At 38.6% G+C, this 14,151-nt stretch overlaps 1 protein-coding gene across 11 annotated transcripts in view; it reads left to right on the top strand.

The window, feature by feature from the left end:
• The window catches only part of dtna (dystrobrevin, alpha), a 32,537-nt gene that overhangs the window by 849 nt on the left and 17,537 nt on the right, over window positions 1-14,151 (top strand). For 10 of the 11 annotated variants that reach the window (XM_042497288.1, XM_042497286.1, XM_042497284.1 and 7 more), the window contains exons 1-9: window positions 4,192-4,298; window positions 7,107-7,174; window positions 8,118-8,198; window positions 8,273-8,486; window positions 10,063-10,148; window positions 10,645-10,799; window positions 10,891-10,996; window positions 12,706-12,872; window positions 13,061-13,185. In XM_042497288.1, coding sequence (XP_042353222.1) covers window positions 4,282-4,298; window positions 7,107-7,174; window positions 8,118-8,198; window positions 8,273-8,486; window positions 10,063-10,148; window positions 10,645-10,799; window positions 10,891-10,996; window positions 12,706-12,872; window positions 13,061-13,185 — 1,019 coding nt within the window. In that variant the 5' untranslated portion in view covers window positions 4,192-4,281. Of the gene's footprint in view, window positions 1-1,208; window positions 1,490-4,191; window positions 4,299-7,106; window positions 7,175-8,117; window positions 8,199-8,272; window positions 8,487-10,062; window positions 10,149-10,644; window positions 10,800-10,890; window positions 10,997-12,705; window positions 12,873-13,060; window positions 13,186-14,151 lie in introns of those variants that run through there. The other variant, XM_042497280.1, reaches the window with a different exon arrangement.

Here is a 14,151-nt window from a genome sequence, read left to right as displayed (position 1 = left end):
TACTATATATAGCAAAAATTAAAGTAAATATAAACTAGATAATAGTAAGGTGCAAATATAGCCTAAGAACGGACCAACAGGAAGGATCAAAATATAAAATTAAAAAATAGCTAACAGTTTGTAGAAAATATACTAAAACTAGCTCATAGTAGGGTTCAAAATACAAAAACCAGCCAACAGTAAGGTGCAACATTATAACAAAAAAAACAAACAGTTACAAACCAATGTATACGATTTTTACAATGACACAAACAGGTCACTAGTGTATATATACATAAGAATGGTTGCTTATGAATGTTTGTAAAGTGAGGTTTGAGAGTGCCAACATGCCACAGTGTCTTTACCTATGTAAGTATGATTATCCCGATTGGCTAAAACCCAAAGTTAAAAACTATGTGATGTATTATTTGTATTTGCTTGGACAATTTTGTCTTTCAAGTGAGACCTAGATTAAGGCAGTCATAGACATTGTGATACAACTGCACTACTACTACAACTTAATGCCATTTGAATGTTTCTTGATAAAGGTTTGGACAGATGAAAGACTACAGATCATATGCAAAATCAAATAAAAACTATATCATCCTTAAAAATTTAAATTGGTTGCAAAATTATTTTTATTTTATTACTGCTAGTAGCCTAAAGTGTTCACAACATAAAGAATAGCCAGGCCTATTGAGATTTGTGATTTACTATCCAAATTGCGTAACAACAGGAGGAAATGGCAAAAAATGAGCAAGTCTATATCTATCATCAGGAAAGATAGATTTTCTGTAATTGTAATTATTTGGATGAATAATGTCTTCATGTAAAGATTTTTTAAATGTATTATTATTGTATCGTGTTCATCCATATAATTGTCTTTGAACCAAAATAGTTGCTTATATCTATCGTTTTTATTACTTCTCCATTCCTCAGTCCATGTAATGTTTCCATTTTTTGCACGTGTAAATATAGAAATTTAAATTAAGAGGTTAAAAATACACTTTTTTCCCAGTGGATACCATTATCATCTTAAAAAATTAAAAGGTTTACTAAAAAATACACTATATCGATGACGTCATCGTACCAAAGCTAAAACACAAGAAAGCTTCAACCACGGAATTAATATCTTTGCATGATAATCTCTATGAAAATATATAGATCAGGTAAACCTTTCTATTTTCTCTTCTCCCCCTCTTTTTGTATCAAACTTTAACATTTTGCAGCCAGAGCACTGACGCAAGTGAAGAGATTCCGCATTACGTCATCGCGAAGGCCACACACTGGAGGCTGCCTCTGTTCTCCTCAGCCAGCAGGCTACGCTACCCGAAAATTTCCACAACACAAGCTTTTGCAGGAGAGCGGCACAAGATCGGCCGCTTCGTGCAGTGATGCAGCACCCTACTACACCAAAGAAACCCTGATCGCACCGCGGGACACGACCGGCTGTCGGATTCCTGGGTGGAAAAACAGTGATGTTGCATGACATGCCTCGAAACAAATTGTGGTAAGTGTTGTGCAAAGTGCGCTGCTGCAGCTGCTGGAGGCTGGCAAAGCAGCAGAGGAGCGACCTTAACCTACTTTGTCACTTTGGGTGAAATGAGTTTCTCCGATTCGAAGTTTCAGCGATAAAAACGGGGATGTGCGTGGATAAAAATATTAGAGAGGGACTGGTGTATGCAGGAGGATATTTATGAAACAATAAGATCTTTGTGTCGCGTACACACAGGTGTCTCTGGCGTGACAGGTGATGTGTGAGCTCAGTATGTAACATCAGGTGCCTGTTGCCTTTCTGCCCTTTTTACCTTTTGGTCAGTGGTGGCATTTAGATGTTTTTCTTAATGTCTAGATGGTACCATTTCTATGCCAAAGAGTGCATCCCTTTTTAAGGCTGTTGTTGAAATGCTAATGTACCCCTGTGTTGTCTGTCACATCACATTCACACAGGCAAACATACTGTATTTCCGTTTATTCCTTCTAATTTTAATACTTCACAGAATTCTCCCTTTTTAGTTTGTACAAAAAACAAAAACAAAGAACAATTAAAGCACCAGGACTCCGTAAATTGTAGCTGCACTCTCCCAAAGTTTTGGCCTTTTTGCTGCTGAAACCATGGTGATCATCAGCAGGCGACAGAGCGCACAGGGCCCTCCAGCAGACATCCCTAGCTGGTACCAGACAGGAAGAGAGAGAACTGCTTCACTACCTACACACAGCATTTACTACAACACTAGCACTGTGCTGTGCTGAGTTCCAACTGATTAACCTTAAGTCAATGGCACAGCTTTTTTATTCCTGTCTGGGGATGAGATCCGGATGCCAGTGTAGTTTATAGTGTAGTGATGTAAAAATAACTCTGGCAAATCAGTGGTAACAGCTGCAATGTACTGTACCGAACCGGCCAAACACAGATTGCTCTGTAACTCAAGTAAGTGCTTGGAAATGTTGCATGACAATCTGTTCCAGCATCGAGGAGGATATAAATTAACAGCGCTGTCTGCTATGTTTTATTGAGCTGCTACAGAAATAGACTCATAATGTAAACAACCTACTAATAAGGCATTTTTGCAGTTTCATCCAACAGATGTCTTTGCAGTTTTAAAGGCATAGTTCAGATTCTTTGAAGCGGGGTTGTATGGGGTACTTAAACCCAGTCAGTGTTTTATGTATATTAGATTTTACTCAGCATGCCCCCAGTTTGGAGTGCGACATGGAAGCTAAGCAGTGTACTGCTGTGGAGGGGGATCAGCAACAAAACATGTTTTTGCCACCCAAAAAAGTCACACCTAAAAGAATTAATATCAGTTTAAGTTCATATTATATTCAGAGTATTTTCAGTGTTTTCACAGTTTCCCATCTATGCTCTCATCAAAGCCACCAGACTCAATTGGCGAAAGCAGTAGTTTTAACTCGCTGAACCCAGGAGCTGCTGGTCTACCACAGCTTTGATCAGTTAGTTAGTTTGCGTTATTGCTTGTCTTTATTGAATATGAACTAACCATTTTAAACACCAAAGTCACACAGTAACACAAACAAAATAACTGTTTGAGGCAGCAGTAGACCAGCAGCTCCTGTGTTCGGCAATGTTAAATCACTGTTTTTGTCAATGGAGTCTGGCATTGAAGAAAGTGATACAAGGACTTCATTTTCCAGTTGGAAGTCACTAACATAACAAGATAAAACAGTGAAAATACTCTCAATATAGTGCACACTTCATCATTTGAAATCTGAGCTAATTGGCTTGATATCTTTCAAAAACATGAGGAGAAGGCAACAAGTAAATGGCCCAAAAATTAGCAAGAAAATAGAGAAAATAACAAGAAACTGCCTTAAAAATAATCTGAAAAAAGCAACATAAAAAAACAAAAACAAATTAAAAAGACCACAAAAAGTTTTGAAATAAAAAAATGTATCCATGTCTTCTGTAAAACTGATTATTATTTTCTAAAAATTAATTTTCATGTATTTTTTGTGTCACCTTTTACTTTTTTCTTGCAATTTGCTGGACATTTCTTTCCAAGTTGCTCATCGCCTTTTTTCCCATGTTTTCATAGAAAATCAAACCAATTTGCTCAGGTTTCAAAGGGTTAAAGAACTTGTCAGAAATGTCTGAACGCAACACAAGAATAGTGATGTTGATTTCATTTTCAAAAGGTCAAACTGATTTTTTTACGTGGAACTTTTTTTAGGTGGCTGAAACATGTTTCGTGCTGACGCGTCCACAGCAGTAATCGCTTAAGTTTTGTGTCAGACTCCAGCCTGCTTCTTCAAACTGAGGGCGCAGTGACTGACATCTACTGTATGTATTATACTGTCTATGGATAAGTACCCCATACTCCATACAAAAAAAAACTTAACTATCCCTTTAAAAGACAAAATGAGTCATTGCTGTGAGACCCTTGGTGCGGTTTTGGCAGCTCCCTTGCAATGTTAATGGTATACGATGATTTGTTCTTTTAAGGGAAGTTATTCTCTAATGCTGCCAGTGTGACAGTGCCACAGAGAAAGAGTAATGTTTGCTGGGCGCATGCCAGGAATGAGGTTTGGGGTCTGCAACTAGAGAGCCAGTAAAGCTGTTCAAGAATGTGGAGCCTTCGCATTTGTAGTTAAAGATAGAGGCAGCACAGGCTGTATCCTCGCTGACAGTTTCTAATTTCAGATATCGTCAGTCAGCTCGTCCATTTGGGCTGCTTTTGTCGTAACGTTTCCTTGTTAGAAAGGTTGTGTACAACTGTCTCTAGAAGGAGGACTTGGCTTTTGTAATAACTCAGCTGAGGGCAAAGGGAATGGAATACGACCATGGTATTTTATGAAAGGTATGTTGATCATCTTGCTCCCCTACACTTGGTATTGGCTGTGCTGGTTTAATATCTGCTCTTGCAATAGATTGTATCAATCTCAGTTATTTCAGAAAACAGACCACAGAAGGTCACATATCTGTCACTCAAGATTTGTTTGCTTGCAATGCAGAAAGGATGTCAATATTAATCTATAAGTAGTGTATGTTTTTACTGAGTAAGTGATGAATGGGCTTGCATATCTGTTACTTTCAAGATGACATTGGACTACATGCTGCTGGCAGTGGCCTGACATTGCTGTGTTTAACATCTGTTTACTGTTGCCGTTAAACTGATGAAACACTCATTTATTATTTGTATTATTAGAGTTGTCATTTGCAGCATCTCTTTATAAAAGGCAGATGATTTTAATTCTAATGTGCATGTTTTGCTCTGTCTCATTGATATAAATATGCAGTTTATAATAAGTCATTACCATTTGTTTTTTGCATTGTTATGCTGTGAGGTGATTTCCTGAAATACTGCAATTGATTCTGTAATCCCAGGTCTATTTATTATTTTAAACGATCTCAAAGATTCCAAGAGCTCCCGTACTGACTGGAGTCAGAGGGAAAAAGTACTCTTGCTTTAGGTGAATTCTCATTTCCACACCATGGGTCTGTGTAGCATAATATTTGGGTTTGCCAATTAATGTCAGAGTAATTTGAAATGCCATGCCTGAATGATTTGTCTTGAAAAAAAAGTGTTTTCGAGCCACTAGCCCAAGAAGTGCCAGTGTGCTCTCGGCTATCATCCCACTGAGCGTTATCTCATGAAAGATATTTACTTGTGAAAAAACTTTTTTTGTCCGCAAACTTTGCTTGTCTGCAGTGGGAGGTGTATTGTGTATGTGTGTGTGCCTGTGTGTGTGTGTGTTGGAGTTGGGGGGGGGTGATTAGTACTATGTTTTTACGAATGGAGCGGCTGGGATCTTTGCTGCCATGGCAACAAACCACATGACTAGGTGTATTAGATTGCCTCGGACAGTGTGCAGCGAGGCATGGTGTGAGCATTCTCTCTGCTGCTCTGCCCCTTTGAAAGTCTTGTACTTGTCTTACTTAAGTTTTTCTGTGCCCCCCCACCCACATACACACACACACACACACACACACACACACACACACACACACATGTCTGGTAAGCACTGTAGTGTGCTACATTCAATTTGCAACTGTACTTTAACTTTAACTAAAAAAAAGTGAGGTCAGTGTGTATTTACCAGGGCCGGATTAAGCTGCTATGGGGCTCCAGGGGCCAAATGAATTGTGGGCCCCTGTCGTCTGCCCCCCTTTAATATTTAAATATCTGTTTTTGGTCATTTAATTAAGCATTATAATGCACAATTCAGGCTCATTTATTCTGCCTTTACATATGAAAGTACATACATCTCTTTCGAACCTGGTAAATTTCACTGCCCTCATATTTCCATGCGTCTTTTGTGATGGCACAGATACAGCGAATAGATGGTGCTAGGGCAGAATCAAAAGGTTCAGACAACAACAAACAAGGTGGCAGGGGTTGTAAAAATGTACCTTTAAAATGGAGGCAGTGTTGTAGACAGCAGTGTTTTTATGGTCGTATATCACTTCAGTTATGCTATACTGCCCCCATGACCTCTAGTGGCCCTGCTCCATTTCATCAGTATCTATAAACTTTCAGGAAACCTGCACAAATACAGACAAAATGAGAGCAAACTAAGGACAGAAGAAAAAAGATGAAAAGAAAAGATGCCAAAATACACTGAAAGTGTATTTATACTGAAGTGGGGCTTTAATATTTAAAGCTAGATTTGAACAGGGATGCATCTGTGAGATAAGGTCATTATGCATGTGTTGCCTGAAGGCCCTTGTCATTTCAGTTCATAATTAGCTTTAGAAGTACCAAAACAAATGTGCAATTTATCAAATAAGCACAAACCAGTTTGCCAGTTTGTCAAAACCCCTTTCCCAAACAGTGATTGTCCAATCATATGTTGATTGGCAGCATTTGAAATTAAGCCCATCCTGTTGAAAAAAAATAGCACCTGAGACAAAAAGATATGTATGAGAGAATTCTGTGACAGTTGAGAAATGCAAATGAACTTATAACATTATATATATATATATATATATACACACACAACTGTTTTTCCTTATATATATATATATATATATATATATATATATATATATATATATATATATATATGTATATATATATATATATATATATATATATATATATATATATATATATATATATATATATATATATATATGTATATATATATATGTATATATATATATGTATATGTATGTGTATAAATGAACTTATACCATTATATATATATATATCTTTATCTACACACACAACTGTTTTTCCTAAAAGGGGCGCAGCCTCTGCAGTTTTCCCTTGATGTTGCCATGCCTGCTGGTCTATCTAATTAAAGGGGTGGGGATGTATATATCTGTTTATAAGTATTCCTATAGGATTGTTTAAGTATATAAACAGTAATTATTTATATTTAAAGTGAAATGACACAACACACCTGTGAGTTGTCAAATGTGCATAATGTTAATACAGTTTGTCGACTATGTTAACTAAGGGCTGAATGTTTTAAAGGTTTATTAGAGTAGTTTAACGAATGCTTTGCAATGTTTCTGAAAATACAGTTCAATAAAGTAGACAATGCTTAAAGTATTAAGATAAAAATAATAGGAAAAGCATATCTGGTCATGGATAAATGCCTTCATTTGAGCAGGTTCTGTGTAGACAGGCTCTGACTTTACTTTCTCTCCTCTTGATCAGAATGATTGAAGACTTCAGGCGGAGCGGTGACAACATGGCAGATAGAAGGCAACTGTTTGTCGAGATGAGTAAGTGTTCAGGGCCACAGCTCTGCGTGATCTATGCTGGACTGTTTTACTGACTGACCATAAAAATTCTTCTCTGTTACTTTCTTGTAAAGCAAATATCATGAAGATCAAGTATCTCCACTGGTGTCATCCTGATTGATTTTTAACACTGACGGACACACATCCAGTATGACCTCATGCTCTCTCACTATTTACACAGTGTGGAGGCACCCTCCTCTGGAGATCCAAAGTGTTCAATATGATACAATAAATAAGAATGATGATAAAAACGATTGTAATAAATGCAAACAAAATGAGACTGTCCTCTCCCTAAAACTGACGCAGCAAGCAGCTGATGTTGATCCATATTTACGTTTATTGTCAGGCGGCATCTTCTAGTGGCTGTAGCAATTATAATAAGAGCAAAAGAGGAAGTCAGGTGACACAGAATAAAATGTGGTTAAGTCCGCATAAGGTGGACGTCTGGTTTGATGGATGGGACAAACAAACACAGGACTATCCCCCAGGAGACTGCTGTTTGTGTCCCATGTGAAACAAAAAGTTGACATTGAGTTATTTACGTACGTCACATACCTAACTAACGTCATGTATATAATAAATGTACTCTAAAAACCAAACCATGATCTTTTCCTAAACCCAGGCAAGTTATCTTGATGCCTAAACCCTGTTTGCAACCATTTCATTGTGTGCCAACCACATGTCTGAAAACTAAAACTGTTAATGGTCATATATGTCACTTTTGTGTGGCTCTCCTGCCACTATAGGCAGCTAATAGGCAAAAAAACACTTGTGTGGGTCGTATTGTAGTTATATAACAATGGTTGTGTGGTTTTGGGGACTTGGTATTGAACAATTTTGGCCTCCATACACTCTCCCTCAAAGCTATACAATAACAGGCACTGACATTTCCGATGTCATTTAATGATGAGTAATTCTTCCTTAGGGGCTCAAGATCTGGACTCCATACGATTATCGACATACAGAACAGCCTGCAAACTCAGATTTGTCCAGAAGAAATGCAATTGTGAGTATGATGCAGTGGACATTTAACCACATCCCCATGTTCATGGTCCTTATTTTCAGTTTTTCTGTTTCCAGTGCATTTGGTCGACATTTGGAACGTCATCGAGGCTTTCCGAGAGAACGGCATCAACACCATGGACCTCAACGCTGAGCTTTCTGTAGCTCGTCTAGAAGTGGTACTGTCCACCATTTTTTACCAGCTGAACAAGCGCATGCCCACCACACACCAGATAAACGTGGAACAGTCCATCAGCCTACTGCTCAACTTCCTGCTGGCGTCCTATGACCCGTGAGTAACACATCACGTGACATGTTGGCGGCTGGCTGTGTATTCTTGTCTGAGGTTTTGACGTGGTCTAATGTAGTGTGAAATTTGACTCTTACGTGTCTGCCAGAGTGGAGTGGAAATACACAAGACTGTTTGGTCTCATAATGTCACAACACACTTGTTTACAGTAGAGTGTATATTTAAAGAGATTGTAAAAGTCAAGCTAGGCTTCTCTTTAAGAAGATGCTCACTGTGATTCAAGTTTGTCTTTGAATCTGTTGTAAATCTGTAGTTCTTTTTACATATTTGCTGAAAGTGTCTCTATATTCACACAGGACTAAATGAGACAGATAATCTGTAATAAAAATCATACTCCTTTGCCTACTCCACTGCTGTGTAGAATTTCTTGTGGCCTCACTGCATATAAACAACCAGGAGGAGTCTCTAAAGTATCTGTCAGTCACAGCTCGTGAACTGCTGTCAAACTGTCAAACTAGGCAGTACTGATCAAAGATGAATCAAGATTCTGGTACTGCATTGCCTAATTTTCTCCACAAATGTTTTAAGAAACATATTTAAGTGTACTCTTTGGCTGTAAAATGAGAACGTACAGTATGTGACCGGTTGCCATGTTGGAAACAGGTGAGCCGAAACAACAGCCCATAATTCCGAAGTAGGAGTTTGATGGTAGTAGTAAATAGTTTGATAGTTCGAGAAATGTCCCATAGGACTGAAAGTTTATTTGAATGACACCCAGTTATTCAGAAAAAACAAATGTGCTTCGCTCAGAAGGGTCATTTCTCTGAAAATATGCTACACTCTAATAAACACAGGCACACGGCTAATCATTCATAAGACCTTCCTAAAATGGCAAAGGCATGACCCGACCTACTCTGCTTCTGATTGGCCTACCCTGATATCCTTGTGTTTCCCACAGAATAATAAAAAACTTTGTCCTATTTTCTAAATTTGGACATTTTTGCATGTCTGTGAACACAGCGCAGGCGCAACACGTCATGGGTTCTTTTTGAGGAGTTTGAGTCACAGGGAAAGATAATTAATCTGTCAAAGGCAAAGCTGATCAGATTGATAAATGAGAAGAGCAGCTGCTGAAGAGGCAAACGGATGCAAACATTTAGATTTAGAGGAATGAACAGTTAAGTTTCACTTTCACTGCGGCTGCTGCTCCGTCTGTGCCCAGTCGAGCTCCAAAAATATCAAATCAAACTTAGCTGTAGATGTTTTAATAGTGGTGGGCTGCCACGAATGTGATTAACATAATTGTCTGCTGTGTTAGAGACTCCTCAGCTCTGATTGGTCCTTTTCTTTCAGATTCTCGCAAACGCCATTAGAGGCAGTAGAAAGAGAAGGAAGCACATTGTTTTTTTTTTACTAAATTATCCATTTTATGTACTTCTTTCAGAACACAGTGACAGATTCAGCAAATATGACAAAAAGTTATTTTTATAAAATTTACCAACCATAGCTTTAGACATTATGCATTTTAGAAAAACTGTTGAGTTCATAGGATTCAAGGCAGTGACAATTTCTTGTAGAATAACTTATTACCATGAATTTTGTAATTGTTCCTTTTTAGGGAGGGCCATGGCAAGATATCTGTCTTTGTTGTGAAGATGGCCCTTGCAACCATCTGTGGAGGGAAAATCCTGGATAAATTAAGATGTGAGAAACACAACAAATATTTTTTTTTACTTTTTAATTGTGAAAAATGAAATTAAAATAACTTATTTTACCTGTAATAAATCAGCTAATTTTCCTCATACAGCCTCTAGTCTGAGTAATGTACTGCTTTGGAATTTCTAATACAAATTTATTAGTGTATTTTTTTTATCTCTGTCTGCTTAGCCTATTGTTCCTAAAGGAAGAAGCAGTACTGGCCGAGCTCTTCATGGCTGGAAGAAGTCATTATTCATTATCTGAAAGATAGGCTTTATTACGTAATCTTCAAAATCCGTGGGAGCAGTCACAATCGCTCATGAAGGGAAAAAAAAGGAGGGCTATGTTGCTGTTGTATTATGACAATTGATTTGAGTAACTGCTTTACTTTGTACAAATAAGTGGGATAATTGTATTGTGTAATGCTGTAATTAGCCGACTGTGGTGGCAGCTGACAATTAGTTTGATTCATTTGTGTAATGTCTCCCTGCGTTGTTCCCAGATATTTTTTCACAGTTATCAGATTCTGCTGGAATAATGGTGCATTCGCAGTTTGACCAGTTTCTGAGGGAGGTTCTTAAATTACCCATGGCTGTTTTTGAGGGACCTTCTTTTGGTTACACTGAACAAGCTGCGAGAAGTTGCTTCACACAGCAGGTGAGGCTTCATTAACCACAGAGTGTGATTGTTCTGGCATTGATGTTCCTGTTGAATCATCTCACTTTTCCTCTGCACCCCACGTCAACAGAAAAAGGTCTCCCTCAATACATTCCTGGATACGTTGATGTCAGACCCGCCCCCTCAGTGTCTGGTGTGGTTACCGCTCATGCATCGGCTCGCCAACGTGGAGAATGGTAAGAATATTTATAAACGTGGGGAAGCTAGCAGGGCTGGGAGGATTTAAAGTTCAGCTTTGCATCATAATCTTGAGTCACTGCACACACAGTTGAGTAGACATACACCTCTAGTGATGATGACCCATAGGGACCTTACACTCTGTGCATGAGTGTGTGTGTGTGTGTGTGTGTGTGTGTGTGTGTGTGTGTGTGTGTGAGATGAAGTCATTGTCACAAGCCGCCTCCATGTCAGCAAGAGAAACACAGTCACATGCTTGCACATATACAGCACACTGGTGTTGTACTGATTTTTGCTGTTGAAGTATTTCATTGTTGGAAAACTTGGCTTTTCATAAAAACTAGGCTGTCTGTGCAGTAGTAAGATGCAAATTGGTGCTATATGACTGTAAAAAAGGAAAAGGATGCTTTTGCTCAAGAGGCAGAAAACCTACAACTATCAGAATGCTCTACAGAGCACCAGACCAATAAATGCTCCCGCTGATGGGTGACATAATTTGAACTTGTACATGTGAAACAATGGCAGCCGGCCAGCAAGAAACAATCTCGTATTACATTTAAACGGTAAGCTAAAACATGTTTCTGAAAACATTTGAGGTAAGAAATATACAGTGCGTTTACACAATCTTGGTTTATATTTGATTCAGTGTTGCTTAGGTTTTATTGTTTGATCACAGCTTTGTTTTCATTGTACAGGAAGCAGTATGGCGCCCACTTTCTTTTCACAAACTCTCGCTATTACAGCCTAAAGAGGGCCGTAAAATATGTTTCCTAAACCATTATAAGCAAGATATGGGCAGTGTGGTAACATTTGTCTTGTAATCTTTGTTTATATTTAAATAACACTGCCTAGTTTTACAGTTTGATTGGATTTCAGTTTGAGAGAGAGAGCAAGAAAGAAGAAGGTCAATCTCTAGATGCACCTCTATACTCCTTCTGTCCACGGTGGCAGAGAAGCCACTCAGCCTTGCAGCAAAGTTTTCCTAGATGCTGCAGTATTGCAGTGAAAAAATCTTCTGTGGTCCAAAAAGTATTTTCCCCACAGACCACCATTCTAAAAGACATGTCTGTAAAGCTGTTGACAGGACATCTTGAATTCCAAGCAAGGTCAATTATGACTCTTTTAATGAATTTTTGAGCTATTTTGGTAGATAGATAGACTATATGGTAGGGTTTGGAGTCAGGGTTAGGGTTAGGAATTCATCGTTCTAAATGTAGAAGTCATAGTACAGCATTTTGAAGAAGTTTTTGGTGTAGAATGTTTAAAAGGACAGTCCGAAAAACCAATATTTAAAATGTTGAAAGAAGTCATACTATAGTGTGTTATAAAATGCCATACTATAGTATGCGGAAAAAATGGTCGAAAAATTCCAGATTCCAGATGTTCCAGATGTAAAAAAAAAAATACAAAGGTCATTGTATAGCATTTTGAAGATCATTATAATATAAAATGTGGAAGAATCATTCCAATAAGTCTTATAGTATAGCATTTGGAAGAAGTAGTGTAGAATTTCAAAAGAACAGTCCAAAAAGTCAACATTTAAAATGAAATGATCAAAACAGACTGAAAAGCACATCTGTGCTTAAATTAATGAAAAATGAATCCCCTGCTCTTCGCATTGTGCCAAATATCAGGTTTTACAATCACATCTGTTTGTGCGTATGTGTTTGTCCATCTGTGCATCTGACCCCGCCTCTCCTCCCTGCAGTCTTTCACCCGGTCGAGTGCTCCTACTGCCATACTGAGAGTATGATGGGCTTCCGCTACCGCTGCCAGCAATGTCATAATTACCAGCTCTGTCAGGACTGCTTCTGGAGGGGGCATGCCAGTGGTTCCCATAGCAACCAGCACCAAATGAAGGAGTATACGTCATGGGTAAGAAAAGGAGAAGGGGAGGAGGAGAGGGGCGGGCTCAGGGAGGTGTGTCTGCACTGGACCAGTCATTGTGGCTGTTTTCGCTCTGCTTCACCACAATGTAAGGATGCAGAATGTTCGATGCAGGTGACAGCATCGCTGTAATGATCTCTATGTGAATTTGCACCTCACCTCTGTGTTTCTCCCAGAAATCTCCTGCTAAGAAGTTATCCCATGCCCTCAGTAAGTCATTGAGCTGTGCATCAAGCAGAGAGCCTCTTCACCACATGTTTCCCGAAATGACAGACAAACCCCTCAACCTAGCTCATATTGTGTGAGTTTATCTTCTTTCTTTCTTTCTGATTTCTTTCTCAGATTTTGAAACGTTTGGTTTCATCCCTCAGTTGATAATTATCTTGTAGCTGCCTGGAAGTCTAAAGTGATTCCAGTCAATCTCTTGGGTCAACTGATCAATGAGGCTTAATTATCGCCTTGGGAATGACTGCGATCTGCAACGCTGCTGCTACCTTTGCCTTGACTGATGTTTTGTGCTGTGTTGTAAATAATGAACAGCTTACACAAGCACAGACTCTAATGCTGTTTATTAAACGCATACATACTAAAGGCTACGTGTGCTGCAACCTTTATCTGTGTTTATTCATTTACCTTTAAATTCAAGGTAAAAATTGAACTTCTTTCCTTTATAATTGCAGGATTTTATAACCTTTAAAGTGACAGTTCACCCCAAAATCAAAAATACATATTTTTTCCTCTTACCTGTAGTGCTGTTTATCCATCTATAGTTTTGGTGGGAGTTGCCAAATGTTGTAGATATCGGCCATAGAGTTGTCTGCTTTCTCTCTATTGTGATGGAACTAGATGGCACTTGGCTTTTGGGTCTCAAAGCGCCCCCCCAAAAAATTGAAAAACTCAACAGCAATGTCTCTTTCCAGAAAAGTAAGATAAGATAATTCACAGGCCTTGTTGTCAGCAGTTTCATTTAGAAACTGTCTTCTTTCTAGCGAGCTATACGCCCCAATCGTATCACTGTGCAAAAGGAAGAGTGCATCTACTGCTAGCTCACCTAGCACCACTGAGCTCGCTAATGTTACAGTTTAGCGACAGACAATGGCATTAATTTACATCTTGGGCTATCATGAGCAACAGCTTCACGTTCATGAGTAGATGCACTCTTCCCTCTACGTGGTGATATGATTGGTGGGTGTAGTTTGGTAGAGAGAAAATAGTTTCCACATGAAACTGCTCACAACAAAGTCTGTAGATTATCTTGAGTAGTCGG

This window comes from Plectropomus leopardus, chromosome 12 (assembly GCF_008729295.1).
Source record: "Plectropomus leopardus isolate mb chromosome 12, YSFRI_Pleo_2.0, whole genome shotgun sequence".
NCBI classification, from domain to species: Eukaryota; Metazoa; Chordata; class Actinopteri; order Perciformes; family Serranidae; genus Plectropomus; species Plectropomus leopardus.
This window is presented reverse-complemented; position numbering and strand designations above follow the sequence as displayed.